Genomic DNA, 25,823 nt, shown 5'->3' with positions numbered 1-25,823 from the left:
AAAATATGTGTACAGAAAGTTCCAGGATATCTAGTACAATGGCAAAGGAAAAGGGGAAGAATGGTTCTTGGGTGGACATTCAACAAGGGCTGCTATAAAGTCAGAGAACAAATGAACCAAATAGCGGGGAGCAGAAAGTTGTTAAAATTGTGACTGGTCTGTTAGTCTCTGATTATTAAAATTTGAAGAAAATAATGTGTCTAATTCCTAAATATTTTGCAATCTGAAGTAAACCTGTGGTCAGTAGCCTGAACAGTTAGTTTTCTGTTAGGGGATTAGAGGCATCATTTTTTTTGTTTCTGTTCTATGTTTTGCTTACTGTGTGTAACACTTTGTGAAAATTTTGCTCTCTTAAGCAAATAATAAAAATGCTTTTGTTCCAGGCCAGCATATTCAGATGTAGTGACTAAATAGGCGACTTAGGTGGATTCAGAAAGAAAATGGTGACATAAAAATGCACATAAGCTGAAAAATTACATGGAATTTTTGCTGAGTGGAATTTGTAGAATTCATAATTCATATGGATTATGGATTCATATTCCATCTTTTTCTCTTTCCATCTCCATTTTCCTCAGGGATATTCTGAGGATTGTTGAGATAATGTCTGTAAAAATCCTTGAGTGTCTCAGAAGACAGGGGTTTATAAATGTGGGTATAGTTTTTCTAGACAGTAAATTAATCAAATGATACTTGGAAGATAGCTGGAAAAATACCCTAAGCAATGTGATTTTGTAAAATAGTGTTTACCGTTGAAAAAAGTTTATTTTGTACCATTTTAATATTGCTACTATCCAGTAATTTCCAATACTTTTTAAAACTTAATATCTATAGGCAATAAGTGTTCGTTACTATAACAAGCATATATTAAGCATCTACTGTATGAAAGTTTCTGGGCTAAGTGCTGGAGATTTGGAGATAGAATGTATGACCCCATAGAGTTTATAATCAGAAGGATTGATTTCAGTGAGTGAGGAATATCTGGATTTCCTGTAATTTTGCAAAAATCCTAAAAAAAAAAAAAATTGTGAACTGCTGATCTGAGTAGAAAATTGGACCATCCCATACAATTTATAAAACAGTATTTTAAGAGTCAGTCATGTGTGTTTTATATTCATTCTCATCTTGTAGAATGGGTGGTTAATTTTTTCCTACTTGACAGATCAAGAATTAGAGGCTCAGAGAGGTCAAGGAATATATCCAAGGTCACACGACTTGAAAGTGGTAGAGTCACCTTTGGAGGAAAAGCTAGGACTCTTTCCTTCTGTCATAAATGCTTCTCCTAGCGTGTCTCCTCATTTATAATAGCAGTATAAACAAAATGCTTTAGAAACAGTAAGGTAGGGGAGCTTAATTTTTCCAAGAATGGAAGGAGGAGTCAGGAAAATTATAATATAAAAAGCAACCATTTGGGCCTTCTCTGGTGGTCCAGTGGTTAAGACTCCTCTATGTTTCTGCTGCAGGGGTCTTGGGTTCTATCCTGCATGCTGCCCTGTGAGCATACCGTATCTCCCCTTCTGCCCCCTGCTAAAAGATAAAATGACTATTTGGAGAAGGAGATAAGAAAGTGGATATTATTTATGGATCAAAATTCTAAAGTATGTGAACAGAATGGAATCACAGCAGAGCACAAGTGGAGAATTAGCAGTAGGAAAAGGGAAATCATTTTACAGAAGAATCAGTTCAGTTCAGTTCAGTCGCCCAGTCGTCTCCGACTCTTTGAGACCCCATGAATCACAGCACGCCAGGCCTCCCTGTCCATCACCAACTCCCGGAGTTTACTCAGACTAACGTCCATCGAGTCGGTGATGCCATCCAGCCATCTCATCCTCTGTGATACCCTTCTCCTCCTGCCCCCAATCCCTCCCAGCATCAAAGTCTTTTCCAATGAGTCAACTCTTCACGTGAGGTGGCCAAAGTACTGGAGTTTCAGCTTTAGCATCATTCCTTCCAAAGAAATCCCAGGGCTAATCTCCTTCAGAATGGACTGGTTGGATCTCCTTGCAGTCCAAGGGACTCTCAAGAGTCTTCTCCAGCACCACAGTTCAAAAGCATCAATTCTTCGGCACTCAGCCTTCTTCACAGTCCAACTCTCACATCCATACATGACTACTGGAAAAACCATAGCCTTGACTAGACGGACCTTAGTCAGCAAAGTAATGTCTCTGCTTTTGAATATGCTATCTAGGTTGGTCATAACTTTTCTTCCGAGGAGTAAGCGTCTTTTAATTTCATGGCTGCAGTCACCATCTGCAGTGATTTTGGAGCCCCCCAAAATAAAGTCTGACACTGTTTCCACTGTTCCCCATCTATTTCCCATGAAGTGATGGGACCAGATGCCATGATCTTCATTTTCTGAATGTTGAGCTTTAAGCCAACTTTTTCACTCTCCACTTTCACTTTTATCAAGAGGGTTTGTAGTTCCTCTTCACTTTCTGCCATAAGGGTGGTGTCATCTGCATGTCTGAGGTTATTGATATTTCTCCCGGCAGTCTTGATTCCAGCTTGTGTTTCTTCCAGCCCAGCATTTCTCATGATGTACTCTGCATATAAGTTAAATAAGCAGGGTGACAATAGACAGCCTTGACGTACTCCTTTTCCTATTTAGAACCAGTCTGTTGTTCCATGTCCAGTTCTAACTTTTGCTTCCTGACCTGCATACAGATTTCTCAAGAGGCAGGTCAGGTGGTCTGGTATTTCCATCTCTTTCAGAATGTTCCACAGTTTATTGTGATCCACACAGTCAAAGGCTTTGGCATAGTCAATAAAGCAGAAATAGATGTTTTTCTGGAACTCTCTTGCTTTTTCCATGATCCAGTGGATGTTGGCAATTTGATCTCTGGTTCCTCTGCCTTTTCTAAAACCAGCTTGAACATCTGGAAGTTCATGGTTCACATATTGCTGAAGCCTGGCTTGGAGAATTTTGAGCATTACTTTACTAGCGTGTGAGATGAGTGCAATTGTGTGGTAGTTTGAGCATTCTTTGGCATTGCGTTTCTTTGGGATTGAAATGAAAACTGACCTTTTCCAGTCCTGTGGCCACTGCTGAGTTTTCCAAATGTGCTGGCATATTGAGTGCAGCACTTTCACAGCATCATCTTTCAGGATTTGAAATAGGTCAACTGGAATTCCATCACCTCCACTAGCTTTGTTCATAGTGATGCTTTCTAAGGCCCACTTGACTTCACATTCCAGGATGTCTGGCTCTAGGTGAGTGATCACACCATCGTGATTATCTGGGTCGTGAAGATCTTTTTTTGTACGGTTCTTCTGTGTATTCTTGCCACCTCTTCTTAATATCTTCTGCTTCTGTTAGGTCAATACCATTTCTGTCCTTTATTGAGCCCATCTTTGCATGAAATGTTTCCTTGGTATCTCTAATTTTCTTGAAGAGATCTCTAGTCTTTCCCATTCTGTTGTTTTCCTCTATTTCTTTGCATTGATCACTGAAGAAGGCTTTCTTATCTCTTCTTGCTATTCTTTGGAACTCTGCATTCAGATGCTTATATCTTTCCTTTTCTCCTTTACTTTTCGCTTCTCTTCTTTTCACAGCTATTTGTAAGGCCTCCTCAGACAGCCATTTTGCTTTTTTGCATTTCTTTTCCATGGGGATGGTCTTGATCCCTGTCTCCTGTACAATGTCATGGACCTCATTCCATAGTTCATCAGGCACTCTATCTATCATATCTAGTCCCTTAAATCTATTTCTCACTTCCACTGTATAATCATAAGGGATTTGATCTAGGTCATACCTGAATGGTCTAGCAGTTTTCCCTACTTTCTTCAATTTGAGTCTGAAACAGAAGAATAGGCTGTGATAAAAATACACTTGAATATAGAAGGAGTTAATAGAAAATTGTGGGAAATTATTTAGCAAAGCTTAGTGGCACCCCACTCCAGTATTCTTGCCTGGAATATCCCATGGATGGAGGAGCCTGGTAGGCTACAGTCCATGAGGTCGCTAAGAGTTGGACACAACTGAGCAACTTCACTTTCACTTTTCACTTTCATGCTTTGGAGAAGGAAATGGCAACCCACTCCAGTGTTCTTGCCTGGAGAATTCCATGGACGGAGGAGCCTGGTGGGCTGCAGTCCATGGGGTCGCTAAGAGTCGTACACGACTGAGCGACTTCACTTTCATTTCCACTTAGGGCATATATTCAGCTCTTGATGAGTAGAATTACAGATATTGTTACATTTATCTTGATATATTGTCTTTAAGAAGAGTATAATTGAATTTAGGAAGATATTAAAATATTGCAGTTTATTTCTATATTGTTACAGTGGACACCAAAACACCTGGATTCCATAGTTCATTGTTAACTGGAAAACTATGTCATGCTCTGAAATGCTTAGCAAATGGGTTTTATTTTATGATTTCATGCAATATTAATTCATATAATTGTTCCATCCAGCAGCATAATCTTTTACTTCTCCTGTATGATAAGTAATAAATTACAGAATAGAAAGAATACAGAAGAGAGTTTCCTGCTGGTCCAGTGGTTAGGACTTGGGGCTTTCACTGCTGTGCCCCCAGGTTCAGTCCCTGGTTGGGAAACTAAGATCCTCTGAGCTGTACAGCAAGACCAATAAAAAAAAGAGTACAGAGAATTACTTCCTTGAAAAGTTCTAGTGATCATTGTTAATCTAATGAACTTAGCCCTCTAAGTTCAAGTGATCATTGTTATTATATACCTATATTTATTTCCTATGGAAAACACTGAATCTAGTAGATCACAGTTATTCATCCTCTGTTATGTTCCATTTGCCGTAAATATTTGACCCCTTTTTATTTGATTATTTGACTTGAAAGGCCTAAGGGAAGCTAATGAGTTTAAGAGTACAGGAAAGAGCTTTTTGAAAGTGGAAAAGAATTGCTAAAAGAAAAAAAAAGTTTTTTATCTTTTATTTGGTCATTCACAAGGTTTTATCACACTTTATCCATTACCATCAGTGATGTGGTTGGTTGTTATTTACGAGATGCTAGCTGGTTAATGACTGTTCTGTCTACTGAAATAGACATGAAAATAGCCTTTAAAAGTTCTTGAACTGATACTCACAATGTAGATACTGTGTATTTGTTTAGGACAGTGTGCAAGATGAGAGTAGCATTTTTTTAAACACTTCTACTATATACTAGGCTTATCTGGTCTAAACTAAACACAGTTCTCTGAGATACAGTTAAAGAGAAGAAAAGTACCTCAGAAAGTAGAGTTTATAAGTGAAAGTGCATGGATTTTAACACAAATTTATTCAGTTCCAAAGCCCCTTGCTCTTTTTACCACACTGGACATAGTAGCAAAATTTATCAGTATTTGGATTGCTTACTAGAAATCTAAGTGATTGTCTTTGGGTGAACACTAGTTTTGGATAGTGGTAAAGGACTGGGAATTTGAAAGGAAGACAGAAATGCTAAGTGATTGGTGCTATCAGTGGATGGGAGAGTATAGCAAAGATAGCAGGATTTTAGGTTTTACTTCACTATTAGGTCTTGGACTACAAGTTAAGAAAAGAACAATGTGGGTGCCAGGTCATAGAGTGAGGAGAGATATACCACTCCAGTTTACTCACTACTTTTTCCACATTAATTGACTTTAACAGTATAACTCAAAATTGATGGATTTTTACTATGTTTGGATAGATAGTGATTTGAATAGACAGACCACAGAAGAGGAATGTAGGAGAGGAAGAATGGAAAGAACAGTGGAATGAGTATGAAACAGCTCTGGGCTTCTGTTTCCTCTGCTGTAAAAGGAAGGGATTGCATAGATTTTATTTCCTTACAGCTCTGAAATCTTGTGTGAACTTCTGTGTTTAAAAAAGAAAGAAAAGGAAATGATAAGGTTTGTGCTAGCACTGATTTATCTCTGTAAAGTTATTATTAAACATACTTGATTAGCCAAGGTCACTTTGTGGGAAAAATATGCCATTAAACATTTTGTAATGTGCTGTGCTGAAAGTGTGTTTTCTGGAAGTCATCTTAGTTTGATTGGAATGCTGCTTATTACAGTACCACTTAATGGGCTATACTAGGGATTGTGTTTTGCAATTACTGTTCTTTTTTATTCATTTCCAATAGTACTAATACTTTTTCATGCAAATGATCATCACATATAGTTTAAAGCAGATAGCTTGATGACATGTATAACATCAAAATGGCGTATTGAAAACTGATCTAGATTATTTTTAATATAGCTCTAGAAAGGTACCTTCCTCTACACAGTGGGGATTATAGGTATTTAATGTATACAGAACATTTCTACATGTAATTACAAAATGTTATATTTTACATAAATTTATATTTATGAAAGTGATTCATGTATAATGAACATTTCTGAATGTAATTATAAAATTTTATGTTTTACATAAATTTATATAACATAAATATAAGTTTATATAATTTATGTTAATGTATAAAATGGCAAACTACAGTTAGTATTTAATGCCATACTTTTAATTTGAATTACTGTTCCACAGTAGTTATGAGTAATTTTGTCTATAAAGGAATATAAAAGAACTATATAATAATATTTGATATCTTTGTTTCTATAGCATATTTTTAAGTGGAAAATATTTTAAAGAATTAAAATAAGTTTTCAAATTTGAAATTGAAAACAAAACACATTTTTAGTTGAGAAGAGGCCTGGTACAATTTTTGTTTTAAACAAAGTAATATTTATATGTTTAAAGATGGCAATCTTCTACATACTTTTACAAATCCAAAGTCCCTAATTTAGCTCCCTGGATATACCCACTTTAAGAAATTAATAACCTGTTTCTTAAGTTAAAGTATAGTTGGTTTACAATATTACATTAGTTTCAAATGTACACCATAGTGATTCAGTATTTTAGTAGATTATACTCTTTTTTTGTTTTCTGACTGCACCATACAACTTGTGGGATCCCAGTTCCTCAAACATGGATTGAAACCACACCCTTGACAGTGAAAATGTAGAGTCCTAACCACTGGACTGCCAGGGAATTCCCTATATTCTATTTAAAATTATTAAAATAATGACCATGTTTCTCTGTACTGTATAATGCATCCTTGTACCTTATTTATTTTATGCATAGTGGTTTGTATTGCTGCCTCTCAATCCTCTATTCCTATCTTGCCCCTCCCCTTTCCTCTCCTCAGTGCTAACCACTAGTTTGTTCTCCTTATCTGTGGGTCTGTTTGTTTTGTCATATTCAAGAGTTTTGTCTTTCTCTGTCTAACTCTTTTCACTAAGCATAATACTCTCTAAGGCCCATCCATGTTGTTGTAAATGGCAGAATTTCATTCTTTTTAGTGGCCAAGTGATAGTCCTGTGTGTGTGTGTGAGTGCGTGCGCGCACACGTGTGCGTCACGTGTCCATCCATGCATGCACATGCATGCGTGCCCTACATATTCTTTGTCCATTCTTCTGTTGATGAACATTTGTGTTGAGCCAATATCTTGGCTCTTGTAAATAATGTCATGATGAACATAGGAGTCCATATCTTTTTCAGTTATTGTTTTCATATTCTTTGGCTGAATAACCAGAATTGGGATAGCTGGATAATACGTTAGTTCTGTGCTTAATTTTTTGAGAGATTTCCATACAGTTTTCCATAGTGGCTATACCAGTTTACATTCCCACCAGTAGTTTATGAGGGTTCCCTTCCATGTCCTTCCTGACATTGTTATTTGTAGACTTCTTAATGATAGCCATCATGAAAGGTGTGAAGGTGATATCACATTATGGTTTTGCTTTGCATTTTCCTGATGATTAGTGATGTTGAGCATCTTCCTGTGGCTTGTGGCCATCTGTGTGTCTTCTTTGGAAGCATGTTCATGTGTTCTGGCCGTTTTAAATTTCGGTTGTTTGTTTTTTGATACTGAATTGTTTGAGCTCTTATATATTTTGAATATTAATCCCTTACTGATCATATAATTTGCAAATGTTTTATCCCATTTTGTATGTTGTTTCTTTGGTTTGTTGATGGTTTTCTTTGCTGTATAAAATCTTTTAAATTTAATTAGATGCCATTGATATATTTTTTGATTTTTTTTTCTTTGGCTTAGAAGACAGATCCAAAAAAATATTGATACAGTTTGTGTTAAAGAGTGTTCTGTATGTTTTCTTGAAGTCTTATACTTTCCAGGCTAACATTTAGGTCTTTAATCCATTTTCTTTTTGTAAGTAATGTGAAAAAATATTCTAATTTTATTTTGTAAAATAAATGTAGCTGTCCAGTTATCCAGCACCACTTATTGAAGAGACTGTCTTTTCCCCTTTGTATATTCTTGCTTCCTTTGTCATAGGTTAATTGATGTAAGTGTGTGGATTTATTTCGGGGCTCTCTATTCTGTGTTGATCTGTGTGTCTTTTTTTGTGCCAGTACTATGCTATTTTTTTAAAAACTTTTAATTTTGTATTGGAGTATACCAATTAACAATGTTGTAATAGTTTCAGGTGAACAGCAAAGGGATTCAGCCATATATATACATGTATCCATTCTCCCCCAAACTTCCCTTCCATCCAGGATGCCACATAACATTGAGCAGAGTTCCATGTGCTGTGCAATAGGTCCTTGTTGGGTATCCATTTTAAATATAGCAGTGTAGTACTCTGCTGTTTTTATGACTGTAGCTTTGTAGTATAGTCTGAAGCTAGCACCCCAACTTTGTTCATTTTTCTTAAGATTGGTTTGGGAAGTCAAGAGTTTTTTGTGGATCCATGTAAGTTTTAGCGTTGTTCTAATTTGGTGGAAAAATATCATGGTTATTTTGATAGGGATGGCATTAAATCTGTAGATTGCTTTGGGTAGTACAGTATTTATCAATATTACTTCTTCTAATTCATTTCTTCAGTTTCTTCATTTCTTCAGTATCATCTTCAGTTTCCTTCATCAGTGTTTCATGGTTTTTAGAGTCTTTTACCTCTTTGGTAAGTTAATCCTAGATATTTATTGTATTTGATGCCATTTTAAACAAGATTATTTTATTGCTTTTTCTCTCTGGTAGTTCATTATTAGTTTATAGAAAAGCAACAGATTTCTGTACATTAATCTCATATCCTGCAACTTTACTAAACTAATTTATTCTAATAGCTTTTCAGTGGAGACTTTCAGTTCAGTTCAGTTCAGTTGCTCAGTCGTGTCCGACTCTTTGTGACCCCATGAATCCCAGCACACCAGGCCTCCCTGTCCATCACCAACTCCCAGAGTTCACTCAGACTCACGTCCATTGAGTCAGTGATGCCATCCAGCCATTTCATCCTCTGTCGTCCCCTTCTCCTCCTGCCCCTAATCCCTCCCAGCATCAGAGTCATTTCCAATGAGTCAACTCCTTGCATGAAGTGGCCAAAGTACTGGAGTTTCAGCCTTACCATCATTCCTTCCAAAGAAATCCCAAGGCTGATCAATGCAAAGAAATAGAAGAAAACAACAGAATGGGAAAGACTAGAGATCTCTTCAAGAAAATTAGAGATACCAAGGAAACATTTCATGCAAAGATGGGCTCGATACAGGACAGAAATGGTATGGACCTAACAGAAGCAGAAGATATTAAGAAGAGGTAGCAAGAATACATGGAAGAACTGTACAAAAAAAATCTTCACGACCAAGATAATCACGATGGTGTGATCACTCATCTAGAGCCAGACATCCTGGAATGTGAAGTCAAGTGGGCCTTAGAAAGCATCACTATGAACAAATTAGTGGAGGTGATGGAATTCCAGTTGAGCTATTTCAAATCCTGAAAGATCATGCTGTCAAAGTGCTGCACTCAATATGCCAGCAAATCTGGAAAACTCAGCAGTGGCCACAGGACTGGAAAAGGTCAGTTTTCATTCCAATCCCAAAGAAAGGCAATGCCAAAGAATGCTCAAACTACCCCACAATTGCACTCATCTCACATGCTAGTAAAATAATGCTCAAAATTCTCCAAGCCAGACTTCAGCAATATGTGAACTGTGAACTTCCAGATGTTCAAGCTGGTTTTAGAAAAGGCAGAGTGGAGACTTTAGGGTTTCTCTATATGTAGAGTCATGTCATCTACTAATAATGACAGTTTTACTTCTTCCTTTTCAATTTGGATGCATCTTATTTCTTTTTCTTGTCTGAATGCTGTGGCTAGGACTTCCAATACTATGTTAAATAGAAGTGATTGGGAGTGGGCATCCTTTGTCTTGTTCCTGATTTAAGAAGGAAAGCTTTGACTTTCACCATCGAATATGATGTTAGCTGTGGTCCTTGGCTTCCCTGGGGGCTTAGTGGTAAAGAATCCACATTTAGTGCAGGATACTTTGGGATTTGTTTGTTCTTCTTTTTCTAATTGTTTTAGATTATAGTTTAGTTTGTTTGAAGTTTTTCTCATTTCTTGAGGTAGGCCTATATCACCATAAACTTGCCTCCTAGAACTGCTGTTGCTGCAACTCAGAGATTTTGGAATGTTGTGTTTCCACTTCATTTGTCTAGGGTATTTTCTGATTTTCTCTGTGATTTCTTCATTGATTCATTGGTTTTTTAGTAATGTGCTGTTTAGTCTCCACATGTTTATGTTTTTCCCATTTTTCTTTCTGTAGCTGATTTCTAGTTTCATACCATTATGATTAGAAAAATGCTTGAAGTAATTTCTATCTTACATTTGTTGAGACTTGTTTTGTGACCTGGAATATAATCCGTCCTGGAGAATCTTCCATATGCACTTGAAAATAATGTATTTCTGCTTTTCTGGATTGGACGTCTTGTAGATGTTTGTTAAGTTCATATAGTCTAATGCATCCTTTAAGACTGATGCTTGCTTATTGAATAGACTTTTCTTTTTTTATAGCAGAAAAATTGGGCAGAAAGCACACCTCCCCTCAAGTGGACCTCATTATTGACATCTTGTACTAGAGTAGTACATTTGTTGCAATTAATGAACCAATATTGATACATTATTTTATTAACAATAATCATATAAAAGAAATACATACTACAGTTTTGTTAGCATTTGCTCCTTGAATTTTACAGTTCTATTGGTTTGATAAATGCATGTTATCTATCTTATTATCATATAGAATGGTTATACCACCCTGAAAGTCCCTTGTGCCCCACTTATGTATCCCTCCCTTACTTTATCTGAACCCTGGCAACTACTGATCTTGGCCCTGTAGTTTTTGCTTTTCCAAAATGTCTTTTATCAATGGTTGGTATCATATATTATGTTCGCTTTCAAACTGGCATCTTTGACTTAGAAATATACATTTAAGATTCTTCCCTAACTTTTTAAAAAATTGAGTATAATTGACATATAAGGGTGTATTACTTTCAGGTATACAATATAATGATTAGATATTTGTGTGTATTGTGAAATGATCACCATAATAAGTCCAGTTAACATCTGTACCATACATAGTTACCAAATTTTCATATGATGAGAACTTTTAAGATTACACTCATAGCAACTTTCAAATTTGCAATATAGTATTATTAACAATAGATAGGTGCTCGCTTTGGCAGCACATATACTAAAATTGGAACGATACAGAGAAGATTAGCATGGCCCCTGCGCAAGGATGACACGCAAATTCGTGAAGCGTTCCATATTTTTGGATTCATGTCAATGTATGGCAAAAACAATACAGAATTGTAAAGTAAAATAAAGTAAAAATAAAAAAAAAAGAAAGTGAAAAAAAAACCAATAGATAGGATGACAAGCACTACACCCTATGATTTATGTAGTTTATAACTTCAAATTTGTGTCTTTTTAGCATCTTCATCTATTTCACATATATTGCCACCTTGGCAACTACCACCAGACTATTCTCTGATTTAATGAGCTCATTATTGGTTGTTTTGTTTTAATAGTAGAGTCCACATATAAGTAAGCTCATCCAGTATTTGGTATCTCTGACTTATTTCACTAGCATAATTCCCTCAACTTGCATCCATGTTGTTGCAAATGTAAAGATTTTATTCCTTTTTTTTTGTGCTGAATAATAGTCCATCAACAGCAGAATGGGAAAGACTAGAGATCTCTTCAAGAAAATTAGAGATACCAAGGGAACATTTCATGCAAAGATGGGCTCGATACAGGACAGAAATGGTATGGACCTAACAGAAGCAGAAGATATTAAGAAGAGGTGTCAGGAATACACAGAAGAACTGTGCAAAAAAGATCTTCACGACCAAGATAATCACAATGGTGTGATCATTCACCTAGAGCCAGACATCCTGGAATGTGAAGTCTAGTGGGCCTTAGAAAGCATCACTACAAACAAAGTTAGTGGAGGTGATGGAATTCCAGTTGAGCTATTTCAAATCCTGAAAGATGATGCTGTCAAAGTGCTGCACTCAATATGCCAGCACATTTGGAAAACTCAGCAGTGGCCACAGGACTGGAAAAGGTCAGTTTTCATTCCAATCCCAAAGAAAGGCAATGCCAAAGAATGCTCAAACTACCCCACAATTGCACTCATCTCACACGCTAGTAAAGTAATGCTCAAAATTCTCCAAGCCAAGCTTCAGCAATACGTGAACCGTGCACTTCCAGATATTCAAGCTGGTTTTAGAAAAGGCAGAGGAACCAGAGATCAAATCGCCAACATCCGCTGGATCATGGAAAAAGCAAGAGAGTTCCAGAAAACATCTACTTCTGCTTTATTGACTATGTCAAAGCCTTTGACTATGTGGATCACAATAAACTGTGGAACATTCTGAAAGAGATGGAAATACCAGACCACCTGACCTGCCTCTTGAGAAATTTGTATTCAGGTCAGGAAGCAACAGTTAGAACTGGACATGGAACAACAGACTGGTTCCGAATAGGAAAAGGAGTACGTCAAGGCTGTATATTGTCACCCTGCTTATTTAACTTCTGTGCAGAATACATCATGAGAAACGCTGGGCTGGAAGAAGCACAAGCTGGAATCAAGATTGCCGGGAGAAATATCAATAACCTCAGATATGCAGATGACACCACCCTTATGGCAGAAAGTGAAGAGGAACTAAAAAGCCTCTTGATGAAAGTGAAAGAGGAGAGTGAAAAAGTTGGCTTAGAGCTCAACATTCAGAAAATGAAGATCATGGCATCTGGTCCCATCACTTCATGGGAAATAGTTGGGGAAACAGTGTCAGACTTTATTTTGGGGGGCTCCAAAATCACTGCAGATGGTGACTGCAGCCATGAAATTAAAAGACACTTACTCCTTGGAAGAAAAGTTATGACCAACCTAGATAGCATATTCAAAAGCAGAGACATTACTTTGCTGACTAAGGTCCGTCTAGTCAAGGCTATGGCTTTTCCAGTGGTCATGTATGGATGTGAGAGTTGGACTGTGAAGAAAGCTGAGCACCGAAGAATTGATGCTTTTGAGCTGTGGTGTTGGAGAAGACCCTTGAGAGTCCCTTGGACGGCAAGGAGATCCAATCAGTCCATTCTAAAGGAGATCAGCCCTGGGATTTCTTTGGAAGGAATGATGGTAAGACTGAAACTCCAATACTTTGGCCACCTCATGCGAAGAGTCGATTCATTGGAAACGACTCTGATGCTGGGAGGCATTGGGGGCAGGAGGAGAAGGGGATGACAGAGGATGAGATGGCTGGATGGCATCACGGACTTGATGGACGTGCGTCTGAGTGAACTGTGGGAGTTGGTGATGGACAGGGAGGCCTGGTGTGCTGTGATTCATGGGGTCGCAAAGACTCGGCCACGGCTGAGCGACTGAACTGAACTGAACTGAATAGTCCATCGTGTGTGTGTGTGTATACACATATACATACAAAAACACATACCAAAATTTCTTTATTCACTTATGGATGGACAGCTAGGTTGTTTCCATATATTGACTATTGGAAATAATGTTGCAGTGAGCATGGTTGTGCAGGCATCTATTTGAGTTATTGATGTTGCTTTCTTTGGATTAATACCTAACTGTGGAATTGCTGGGTCATACGATAGTTATATTTTTAATTTTCTGAGCATCCTCTATACTGTTTTCTGTAGTGGCTACACCAATTTTCATTTCCACCAACAGTGCACAGGGCTCTCTTTACATCCTTCCCAACGTTTGTTATTTGTTGTCTTTTTGATAATAACCATTCTGACAGGTATGAATTGATATCTCATTGTCATTTGATTTGCATTTTCCTGATAATCAGGGAGCATCTTTTCACATATATGTTGGCCCTTTTATGTCTTCTTTGGAGAAATTTCTGTTCATGTCTTTTACCTATTTTTAATTGGATTGTGTATTTTCCTCCTGTTGAGCTATATGAGTTCTTTGTACATTTGTAATATTAACCCCTTATTGGATACATGACTTGAAAATATTGTCTCATTTTCCATATTGTCTTTTCATTTTGTTGATGGTTCCTTTACTGTGTAGAATCTTTCTAGCTTGATGTAGTCCCACTTGTTTATTTTTACTTTTTTGGTCATTGTGAAGACCAGAGTCAAGAACCTCCATGTCTTTTTGTGACATGATAACTCGTTTCTTTTTATTGCTGTGTAGTGGTGTGTTGTATGGGTACACCACAAGTTTGTTTATTCATTCAGCTATAGAAAGACATCTTGGTTGATGTAGTTTTTGGCAATTATAAGTAAAGATGTTATAAATATTTGTGTGCAGGTTTTGACTAGATGTAAGTTTTTCATTTGGCCCTGTATAAATATATAGGAGCATGATTACTGGAGGGTATGGTAAGCCTATGTTTCTCTTCATAAGTGTTAGTAGCTCAGTCGTGTTCAACTCTTTGCGACCTCATGGACTGTAGCCCACCAGGCTCCTCTGTCCATGGAATTCTTCAGGCAAGAATCCTGGAGTGGGTAGCCATTCCCTTTTCCAGGGGATCTTTCTCACCCAGGAGTCAAACCCAGATCTCCAACATTGCAGGCAGATTCCTTACTGTCTGAGCCACCAGAGAAGCGCTTCTCTTCATAAAAAACTGCCATATCGTCTTCCATAGTGACTGTACCATTTTTGCATTCCCATCAGCAGTGAATGAAAATTCTTGTTGCTCCACATCCTCACCAGCATTTGGTCTTGTCAGTTTGGGATTTTTAGACATTTTAATTAATTAATTTATTTGGCCACGGTGTGTGGCTTGTGGGATGTTAGTTCCCCAACCAGGGATTGAGTCTGGGCCCTTGGCAATGAGAGCTTGGAGTCCTAACTGCCAGACAGGCAGGAAAATCCCAAATTTTAGACATTTTAATAGGTGTAGTATCTCATTTTTGTTTTAATTTGCAACTCTAATGACAGGATACTGAACATCTTTTCTTTCACCTATTTCCCATCTGTGTATCTTCTTTGGTAAAGTGTCTGTTTAAATCTTTTGCCTATCTTTTAATTGGGTTGTTTGTTTTCTTTTTTAAGATAATTTTACTTATTTGTTTTTCGCTCTGCTAAGTCTTTGTTGCTATGAGAGCGTCTTCCTAGTTGTAGTGAGTGGGGGCTACTCTTTAGTTGCAATGCATGGGCTTCTCCTTGTGGGGGCTTCTCTTATTGCAGAGCATGGGCTCTAGGTACGTGGACTTTAGTAGTTGTGGCACGTGGGCTCAGTAGTTAGAGCTCCTGGGCACTAGAGCACAGACTTAGTAGTTGTGGCACATGGGTTTATTTGCTCTGCAGCACATGGGATCTTCCTGGATCAGGGATCAAACCTGTGTCCCTTCATTGGCAGGCAGATCCTTTACCACTGAGCCATCAGGGCAGTCCCATTTTCTATTTGCTTATCTGTTAATGGGGAACAATAGATATAAGAGTAAGAAATAGGTACTTTAAATAGAATATTGCATAGTAAGTTAGTTTCCCTCATACTCTGCCTGAAAACCTGCCTGTCCTATCTTTTCAGTGACATTATGAGTCTAACCATTCTGGCGTGGTAAAACAGGATCAAGCGTGCTGGTTTCATCTGAGTTCTAATGAAGCTAGGAAATGTTTTCCATTGAAAAGACTGAGGGCTAAAAATCAGCCTCACCCATGTCATAGCACTTATCATACAGTATTATCTTTGACCTTCTCCCTCATTGGTCTGTAAGGACCTTGTGATTATGATTCTGTTTGTGTCCCCAGCATTTGGTGCAGTACCTGCTACTTACAAAGCGCTCAGTGAATTTTTGTTAATGAATAAATGAATCCCAGACAATTACTTTATTCAATAAACACCGAGTGTCTGTCACTGTGCTGGGTGCTGGTTTATACTAATGACATTGTGATCCGTATTCTCATGTAAAGATTAGTGGGAATAACCAAAAGCAAACAAACAGAATTTCAAATTGTGATGAGGCCTATTTAGGAAATTAACAAGGAGGGATACTGTATAAGAGGGACAGGGGGAGGAAGGTCGGGGTAGTCCTCTGAGAAGTGGCATTTTAGGTGATACATGAAATTTGAGGAGTCAGTCATCAGAACAGGGAGCAGAATGCTTTAGGAAGAGTGAACATCATAGACACAGTCTCTGAGGTAGGAAAGCAACTCTTCAAGAAACTGAAAGGAATACATTGTGGTTAAAGTACCACAAGTAAAAGAAACCACATAAAAAGAGCTTAGAGAGGGACTCAGGGAATAGATCATTGGGCTTTGCAGGTTATGTAGGGAATTCAGTGAGAAGCCGTGGGGATGCACGAGCTCACCTAGGGAAGAGTGGACGGAGGGAAGAGAAAGGGCCCAGGCCTGAGCCACTGAGGTCAAGTGGAGAAGAAAGACTCAGTACAAGTGACTGAGAAAGAGTGGCCAGAGAGACAGGTAGAAAACAAAGAAAATGTGTTGTCTTGGAAGTCAAAAGAAGAATGTAGTTTGTCAAAGGATGGGGAGTATCACCTGTGTAAAATGCTGATCAAGGTCAATAAGATGTGGACAGGGAAAGGACCATTATACTTGACTACAGTAGGGTCACTTATAAAAGCTGTCTTGATAGAGAATGCTTTTTTCTATTCTATGAATACAGAAGCAGGATGGGTCAAAAGTGGGGAATTGGTTGAAAATGGAATAAGAAGTGAAGGGACTGAGAGATCCTTTTCAGATTTTACTGTTAAGGGAGAACAGGAAAAATTGGAGCAATTATTAAATGAAGGTGGTGATTATGGGTGAATTTTTTTAAGGATGGAAGATACTACTGTGTTTATATAACATCATGAATGATCTTCTAGACAAGTTGTTTTAGAAGAAAAAGGGGATTAATCAAAGGAAGAGAAAAAATTTTAAGAAGGCCAAAGAGATGACATTTGTGCATTTATTGAGTGTTAGGTTTTCAACAAGGGTAAAAAAGAGAAGGTAGGGATTTTTTTTGTATTTAGGTGAATTTTTGTATTTAGTGGTGAAAGCATTAAGAAATTTCTAAATCTTGGCTCATATTTCATATCGAAAATATAAATATTGAGAGAAGGTGAAATAGGGCTAGACGATGCAGGTTTCAGAAAATTGTTAGTTATTTTGGAGTGGGAAAGTAAATCCTAGTAGAAAATTGAAATTTTCATAGCCCTGTGAGACTTTGTATTAAACTTTCAGCCAAATTGTACTAGTCCAATCCATTCTTGGGATAGGGTCAGTATTTGTCTTTGGAGACATTTTTAAATTGTTACATTGTCTTTGCAATAAAAGCACTTTCTATTGGAAAAGCAAGGATAGTCCTAAAGGGCCCATCTATGTTGCCATCTGTTCATCTATTTCCATTTATTTGTTTACTCATTGATTCGTTCAGTGAGCATTATTTATTGCTTAGTGTTCTGTTTTTAATTAAAGAGAGGCAAAAACAGTATAAGAATGGTCACTGTATGAAAACATACTGCTCATATTTCTGTAGATGACAAAGCTTTAGTATATGAAATATAATAAGTAACAAAACAATTACAAAGTTGCAGATGCTTTGCAGTTGGAGGCAGATTGATGATGATGGTGGTAGTGATGGTGAGGAGAATGAGATAATGTTCTCATTTAATATTTATTGAATGTTTACCATATGCCAGACACTTCTAAATGCTGATTATGTTATCTTATTTAGTATATGTTAACTCTTTAGGAGATAGCTAGTGTTATAATCCATATTTTGCAATAGGTTTAAAATGATTAATAACTTGTTCAAAATCACACAGCAGATAACTGTTAGAGTTAGGATTCTAACTCAGACTCTCTGACTTGCAGAGTCCATACTCGAAAGCAATTTGCAATGGTTTTAGGAAAAAACAGAATAAGAGAATGGTGGAATTGAAGTCCTTGGTACTAGGGCCACTTCTCTAGCAACACCTGGACTGTGACCACACAGTTCCTGGGCAGCCAGCTAGGAGGGAATGAGAAGGGAGCTAACATTTATTTAGTACATGCTGAGTATTTTGTTTATTATCTAATTTAATCTTTCTAGTAAACCTGTGTAAATGGTGATATTATCCCTACTTTACAATTGAAGAAACTAAGTGGAACTAGAAACCAACCAAGGCCTTTTTTTGGCTGTATAATTCATGCTTTTTTCCCATAAATGTGATGGAGAGGGTAAAAATTAAAAACCTAATAGGTTTATTGCATAGACATCACCTGGACCTTTGAGCATTTAAAGGCAATAATTTTTGTCCATTGTTGGCTCCTTTTTTCTCTGTTTTCCCCTGCAGAGTTGAGTGACAGTAGTATCAATACAAAAATAAAACACTTTCCCTCAAAAAAAAAACCCTATTAATATGTTGTACTTTTATACACTTTTATACTTAATTAAAAAAGAAGGGTGAAGAAACCCTGATTTGTATTTTGCTAGATGGCAATTTGTTATTTTAAATAAAATTATACATTAAGTTGCAAATTACTTTTGAATAACTTGACTTACACTCAGTTTTGTTCACCGCTGAGGATTTTGGTGGTGAATACGGCAAAACCTTTTAAGACCCTGAATTAAAAGAACTTTAAAATAATCTGTTGGCTTACAATCTCAGGATCAATTTCTCAAGATTTTTTTGTCCTCTGGTCTTAAAACATAGCCACTTGGTTATGCTTCTTGGGAAGCAGCAGCAGCAGCTGCTGCTGCCGCTGCTGCTGCTGCTGCTGGAGGTAGTTAATTTCTCAAACTGCAATTGTGTTGAATTGTGGTGTTAAGAGCATTGTAATGAGCTGTTGTTTTTCAGTCATTAAGTTGTGTCTGACTTTTCCACCCCATGGATTGCAGCATGTCAGGTTTCCCTGTCCTTCAGTATCTCTGGGGGCTTGCTTAAACTCATGTCCGTTGAATCAGTGATGCCGTCCAACCATCTCATCCTCTGTCACCCCCTTCTCCACCTGCCCTTAGTCTTTCCCAGCATCAGGGTCTTTTCCAGTGAGTCAGCTCTTTGCATCAGCTGGCTAAAGTATTAGAGCTTTAGCATCAGTTCTTCCAATGGATATTCAGGATTAATTTCCTTTGGGATTGACTGGTTTGATCTTGCAGTCCAAGGGACTCTCAAGAGTCTTCTCCGACACCACAGTTCAAAAGCATCGATTCTTCTGTGCTCAGTCTTCTTTATGGTCCAACTGTCACATCTCTACATGACTACTGGAAAAATCATAGCTTTGACTATATGGACGGCAAAGTGATGTCTCTGCTTTTTTAATACGCTGTCTAGGTTTGTCATAGCTTTTCTTCCAAAGAGCAAGCGTCTTTTAATTTGTAGCTGCAGTCACTATTCACAATGGTTTTGGAGCCCAAGAAAATAAAATCTGTCATTGTTTCTACTTTTTCCCCATCTATTTGCCATAAAGTGATGGGACCAGATGCCATGATCTTAGTTTTTTGAACTTTGAATTTTAAGCCAGCTTTTTCACTCACCTCTATTCACCCTCATCAAGAGGTTCTTTAGTTCCTCTTTGCTTTCTGCCATTAAAGTGGTATCATCTGCATATCTGAGGTTGATATTTCTCCTGGGAGTCTTGATTGTCTGGCTAGTGATTCGTCCAGCCTGGCCTTTCCTATGATGTACCCTGCATAAAGGAGTTAAATAAGGAGGTTGACAGCATACAGCCTTGATGTCCTCCTTTCCCAATTTTAAACCAGTCTGTTGTTCCATGCCCAGCTCTAACTGTTGCTTCTTGATCTGCATGTAGGTTTCTCAGGAGACAGGTAAAGTGGTCTGATATTCTGTTTAAGAATTTTTTACAGTTGGTTGTGGTCCACAGAGTCAAAGGCTTTAGCTTACTTAGTCAATGAAGCAGAAGATGTTTTTCTGGAATTCTCTTGCTTGTCTATGATCCAAAAGATGTTGGCAATTTGTACTCTTATTCCTTTGCCTTTTCTAAATCCCGCTTGTAGATCTGGAAGTTCTTGGTTCACGTACTGTTGAAGCCGAGCTTAAAGGATTTTGAACATTACCTTGCTAGCATGTGAAATGAGTGCAATTGTACGGTACTTTGAACATTCTTTGGCATTGCCTTTCTTTTGGATTGGAATGAAAGCTGACCTTTTCCAGTCTTGTGGCCACTGCTGAGTTTTCCAATTTTGCTGGCATATTGAGTGCAGCACCTTAAAAGCATTATCATTTAGGATTTTAAATAGCTCTGCTGGAATTCCAGCACCTCCACTAGCTTTGATCGTAGTAATGCTTCCTAAGGCCTACTTGACTTCACACTCCATGTCTGGCTATAGAATAGTAACCACATTATTGTGGTTATCTGGGTCATTAAGACCTTTTTTGTATAGTTTTTCTGTGTATTCATGCCACCTCTTCTTAATCTCTTCTGCTTCTGTTAGGTCCTTGCCATCTGTGTTCTTTATTGTGCCCATCTTTGCATGAATTATTCCCTTGGTATCTCCAAGTTTCTAGAAGAAATCTCTTGTCTCCCCTTCTGTTGTTTTCCTCTATTTCTTTACATTGCTCACTTAAGAGTTTCTTATCTCTCCTTGGTGTTCTCTGGAACTCTGCATTAAGTTGGGTATATCTTTCCCTTTCTTCTTTGTCTTTCACATCTCTTCTTTTCTCAGCTATTTGTAAGGCCTCCTCAAAGAACCACTTTGTGTTCTTGCGTTTCTTTCTCTTTGGGATGGTTTTGGTAACTGCCTCCAATACAGTGTTTCGAACCTATTATGTAGCTTGCTAGCTCTATGACAGAGTAGTTTTACTTCATATTTATTTAACTCTGTTAATTATGAATGAATGCTTTCATAGAATTTATGAGTTTAGATGAGATAATACATGTATGTTAAGTGCCTAGTATTCATATAGTTTCCTGTGAACCTGAGCAAGTCATTTAATGATCCAAATTTAGTTTCCTCTGATAGAAAATAAGGTAATATAGCTCCAGTTCTCCCTATACCACAGAGTTGTTTTGATAATGGGAAGCCTCTGAAAATGTAAATTGGTAATCGTGGTAACTAGGTAGATTAATTATACCTAGTAGAAGAAGAGGTGATTGCTCTCACTTTGTCTTTAATAGGACCTCATCTCTTGTTTCAGTTATGTAAGATACAGGATACTTATTGGCCATAAAAACTGGACTAGTAAAATTTGCACTGCTGGGAACACCTTTCTACCTGTATGAAGTTCTCTCTGATAGGAATTAATGAGTTCTCAAGAAAATAAATCTTAACAGGGAGCTAAGGAGATTCTTGTTGCCTGGTATGGAAGGGAAAAGAAGTAAGATTGTCGGGAACCAACCCTGGAAAGTGGAAATAAGGTGCTGGAAATTTGATTCCCTGTAGCTGGGGCTGTGCTTGCTTTTATGGTTAAACTCTGTATTTTGATCTTTCCTGGCTTGCGTAGCAAACCAATGAAAGCAGCTGGTATGATTATTATTCCACACATAAGGGTAGTAAAAAAACAGAAGTGAAAGCCCAGAATTCCCGGTCTTTGTTTATTTCACCTGCTATATTGCCTCTTCAAACAGAAATAGCAGATGTTACTAATCTAAACACTCATGTTATGTGTTTGTGGATAGGAATTTTGCCTAAGAACAGCTTAGATTTTTTTCCCCTCCTATGTATTTGCTTCCCTGGTGGCTCAGCAGTAAAGAATCTGCCTGCAGTGCAGGAGACGGACATGTGGGTTTGATCCCTGGGTCAGGAAGATCCTCTGGAGGAGGGTATGGCAACCCACTCCAGTATTTTTGTCAGGAAAATCCCATGGACAGAGGAGCCTGGCAGGCTACAGTCCATGGAGTCACACAGAGAGAATGCACTGGTCATAGTAAACACCTTTTTTCAACAATACGAGAGATGACTCTACACATGGATATCACCAAATGGTCAGTACTGAAATCAGATTGATTACATTCTTTGTAGCTAAAGATGGAAAAGCTGTATATAGTCAGCAAAAACAAGACCTGGAGCTCACTTTTGGCTCAAATCATCAGCTCTTTATAGCAAAATTCAGGTTTAAATTGAAGAAAGTAGGGAAAACTACTTGGCCATTCATGTATGACCTGAATCAAATCCCTGATAATATAGTAGAGATGACGAATAGATTTAAGGGATTAGATCTGGTAGACAGAGTGCCTGAAGAACTGTAGTTGGAGGTTCATAACACTGTACAGGAGGTGGTGACCAAAACCATCCCAAAGAAAAAGAAATGCAAGAAGGCACAGTGGTTGTCTGAGGAGGCTTTACAAATAGCTGAGGAAAGAAAAGATGTGAAAAGCAAGGGAGAAAGGGAAATGTATAACCAACTGAATGCAGAGTTACAGCAAGAAGAGACAAGAAGGCCTTCTTCAATGAACAATGCAAAGAAATAGAGGAAGACAACAGAAGGGGAAAGACTAGAGATCTCTTCAAGAAAATTGGAAATATCAAAGGAACATTTCCTCCAAAGATGGGCATAATCAAGGACTGAAATGAGAGAAGCAGAAGAGATTAAGATGAGATGGCAAGAATATATGAAGAACTATACCAAAAAAAGATTTTAATGACCTGGATAATCACGATGGTGTGGTCACTCACCCAGAGCTAGACATTCTGGAGTATGAAGTCAAGTGGGCCTTAGGAAGCACTGCTGCCAATAAAGCTAGTGGCAGTGCTGGAATTCCAGCAGAGCTATTTAAAATCCTAAAAGATGATGCTATTAAAGTGCTACACTCATTATGCCAGCAAATTTGGAAAATGCAGCAGTGGAAAAAGATCAATCTTCAATACTAAAGAATGTTCAGACTACCGGCCAATTGCACTCATTTCCCATGCTAGTAAGGTTATGCTCAAAATCCTTCAAGTTAGGCTTCAGTTGTATGTGAACCAAGAACTACCAGATATTCAAGCTAGACTTAGAAAAGACAGAGGAATTAGAGATCAAATTGCCAACGTTTGCTGGATCGTAGAGAAAGCAAGAGAATTCCAGAAAAGCATCTACCTCTGTTTCATTGACTATGCTAAAGCCTTCGGCTGTGGATCATAACAAGCTGTGGAAAACTCTTCAAGGGATGGAAATACCAGACCATCTTACCTGTCTCCTGAGAAACCTGGAGTCAAGAAGCAACAGTTAGAACATTATGTGGAAGAGTGACTGGTTCAAAATTAAGAAAGAAGTATGACAAGGCTGTTTATTGTCACCCTGTTTATTTAACTTGTTTGCATAGCACATTATGTGAAGTGCCGGGTTGGATGAGTTATAAGCTGGAATCAAGATTGCCTGGAAAAATATCAATAATCTCAGATATGCAGATAATATGACTTTAATGGCTGAAGCTGAAAGAGAAGAGGAACTAAAGAGTCTCTTGATGAGGGTGAAAGAGGAGAGTGAAAAAGCCAGCCTAAAACTCAATATTTAAGAAGCTAAGATCATGGCACCTGGTCCAATTACTTCTTGGGAAATAGAAGGGGAAAAGGTGGAAGTAATGACAGATTTCCTCTTCTTGGGCTCTAAAATCACTACAGATGGTGACTGCAACCATGAAATTAGAAGACGATTGCTTCTTGGCAGGAAAGCTAAGGGCTTCTCAGGTGGCACTAGTGGTAAAGAACCTGTCTCCCGTTGCAGCAGACTAAGAGACCTGGGTTTGATCCCTGGGTTGGGAAGATCCCCTGAAGAAGGGCATGGCAACCCACTCCAGTATTCTTGCCTGGAGAATCCTATGGACAAAAGGAGCCTGGAGGGCTACAGTCCATGGGGTCACAAAGAGTCGGACACCACTTGGTGACTGAACAACAATATTGACTCTAAACAGAAATAGCAGATGTTACTGGTCTAAACACCCAAGTTGTATGATATTTTGAACAGAAATTTTGCCTAAAGACAGCTTAGATTTTTTTCCCCCGCCATGTATTTGCTTCCCCGGTGTCTCAGTGGTAAAGAATCCTCCTGCAGTGCAGGAGACATGGGGCATGTGGGCTCTCTCCCTGGGTCGGACATGACTAAAGAGACTGGGCATGTATATATTTGCTGTGTAGTCTTGGCTAAAAATTTCTGTTCTCAGTCAGCAATTTAACTTTCCTTATTTTTGACAGACATGTTCATCTCTTCTTTCTTTTGAATACAGTCTCCACACCCAGCTTCCTCAATTGCATTTTCCTTTGAAGTTTTTAGGACTTCCCTGGTGGCTCAGACAGTAAAGTGTCTGCCTATGATGCAAGAGACCCGGGTTCAATCCCTGGGTTGGGAAGATCCTCTGGAGAAGGAAATGGTAACCCACTCTAGGACTCTTGCCTGGAAAATCCCATGGATGGAGGAACCTCGTAGACTACAGTCCACAGGGGTCCATGGGGTCACAAAGAGTCGGACACGACTGAGTGACTTCACTTTGAAGTTGTTAGTGTTGTATTAATATGGTTTCCTTTCCACAGTGTTGATCAGTATTGGTTTATTTCCTTTATACTGTGATCCTAAGTAAATTTAGTATGTTCTTTTTCCTGCAGGTTTTTTGTGCTTCCTGCTGTAGCCTGAAATGTAAACTGTTATACATGGATAGAAAGGAAGCTAGAGTATGTGTAATCTGCCATTCAGTGCTAATGAATGGTAAGTATTAAAACAGGTTGAATTCACAGTTACTGAAACAGAACAAGAGAATGCCAATGAAAAAACTCCTGATTTTTCCTGCCTTGCTCTTCAAGTTGCTCACCTTCTCAAATGTAATAACTTTAACAGAAAAATTTGAAAATATCTTAGTATTTCAGAATTCCTGTGCCTAGTTTAATGAATAATTGCTAAATTCAGGTAAGTTTTGCAGGAAGAATGGAAATTTTTGTGGAAATCTGGTGCTACATTGCTGTTAATGTTCCTGTGAAGTAACTGGAGTTGAAGGGGGAGGGGGCTATTGACCACTAAATTGATGAAATATTGAAACTGGCTTGAGGTTTTCCTTTCAAGGGAAGAATTCTGTTTCTAGGGAATACCTTAATGACTGAATATATTCTTATTAACACCTTGGTCCACTCATCTTGTGAAAAATAAATATTTTTAGCATCTAGGATCAAAGAAAATTGCATTTTTCTGTCATTTATCACCTTAGTACCAGTTAGATTTGCTATGAGGATAATGATTTTGAATTTACTTATATGGTAAAAGAATATGGCCAGGAAAAGGTAAATATAGCTTATCCTTTGTTCACCTTTTGCAGGACTGGAAATAAATCCAAGGGCATTTTAGTTAAAACCGAACAAACCAACCAACCCCCGGAGTATTCTTGTAAAAAGATAAAATAAAATTGATCAGACTATTTGGTGTTTTCTCTTTGAGTGCATCTTTGTACAGTTGCCAGAACAGTTACTAATAGACGTGAAATGTTGGAGTTAGATACCAGTGCTGCTTACGCCAGGATAGTGTGGCTCCTGGAGGCTGAAACTTATCTGCTCAAAGTCCCTCCTGCTCTTTGTGTCTGCGTTGCTCATAGTGATGTTTTCCTGTTGCTGGCTTATTAACCTATTGCATGTTATTTAATCTGATCTTTTCTGATTTCCTATGATCCACCTAGTTTCCTCCCATTTCTGAATTCTTATAATTTTG

At 38.0% G+C, this 25,823-nt stretch overlaps 1 protein-coding gene and 1 non-coding gene across 3 annotated transcripts in view; both read left to right on the top strand.

The window, feature by feature from the left end:
* ZFYVE9 (zinc finger FYVE-type containing 9) overlaps positions 1–25,823 on the top strand; it is a 103,419-nt gene that overhangs the window by 8,297 nt on the left and 69,299 nt on the right. For both annotated transcript variants that reach the window (XM_068963563.1, XM_068963562.1), the window contains exon 3: positions 24,737–24,836. In XM_068963563.1, coding sequence (XP_068819664.1) covers positions 24,737–24,836 — 100 coding nt within the window. The remainder of the gene's footprint in view (positions 1–24,736; positions 24,837–25,823) is intronic.
* LOC138074626 (U6 spliceosomal RNA) lies at positions 11,452–11,558 on the top strand. Its single transcript, XR_011144459.1, has one exon. It is a non-coding gene; the product is annotated as a U6 spliceosomal RNA (small nuclear RNA).

This window comes from Capricornis sumatraensis, chromosome 2 (genome assembly GCF_032405125.1).
Source record: "Capricornis sumatraensis isolate serow.1 chromosome 2, serow.2, whole genome shotgun sequence".
Taxonomy (NCBI): domain Eukaryota; kingdom Metazoa; phylum Chordata; class Mammalia; order Artiodactyla; family Bovidae; genus Capricornis; species Capricornis sumatraensis.
Note: the sequence above shows the minus strand (reverse complement) of the source record. Positions and strands in the feature narration are given on the sequence as shown.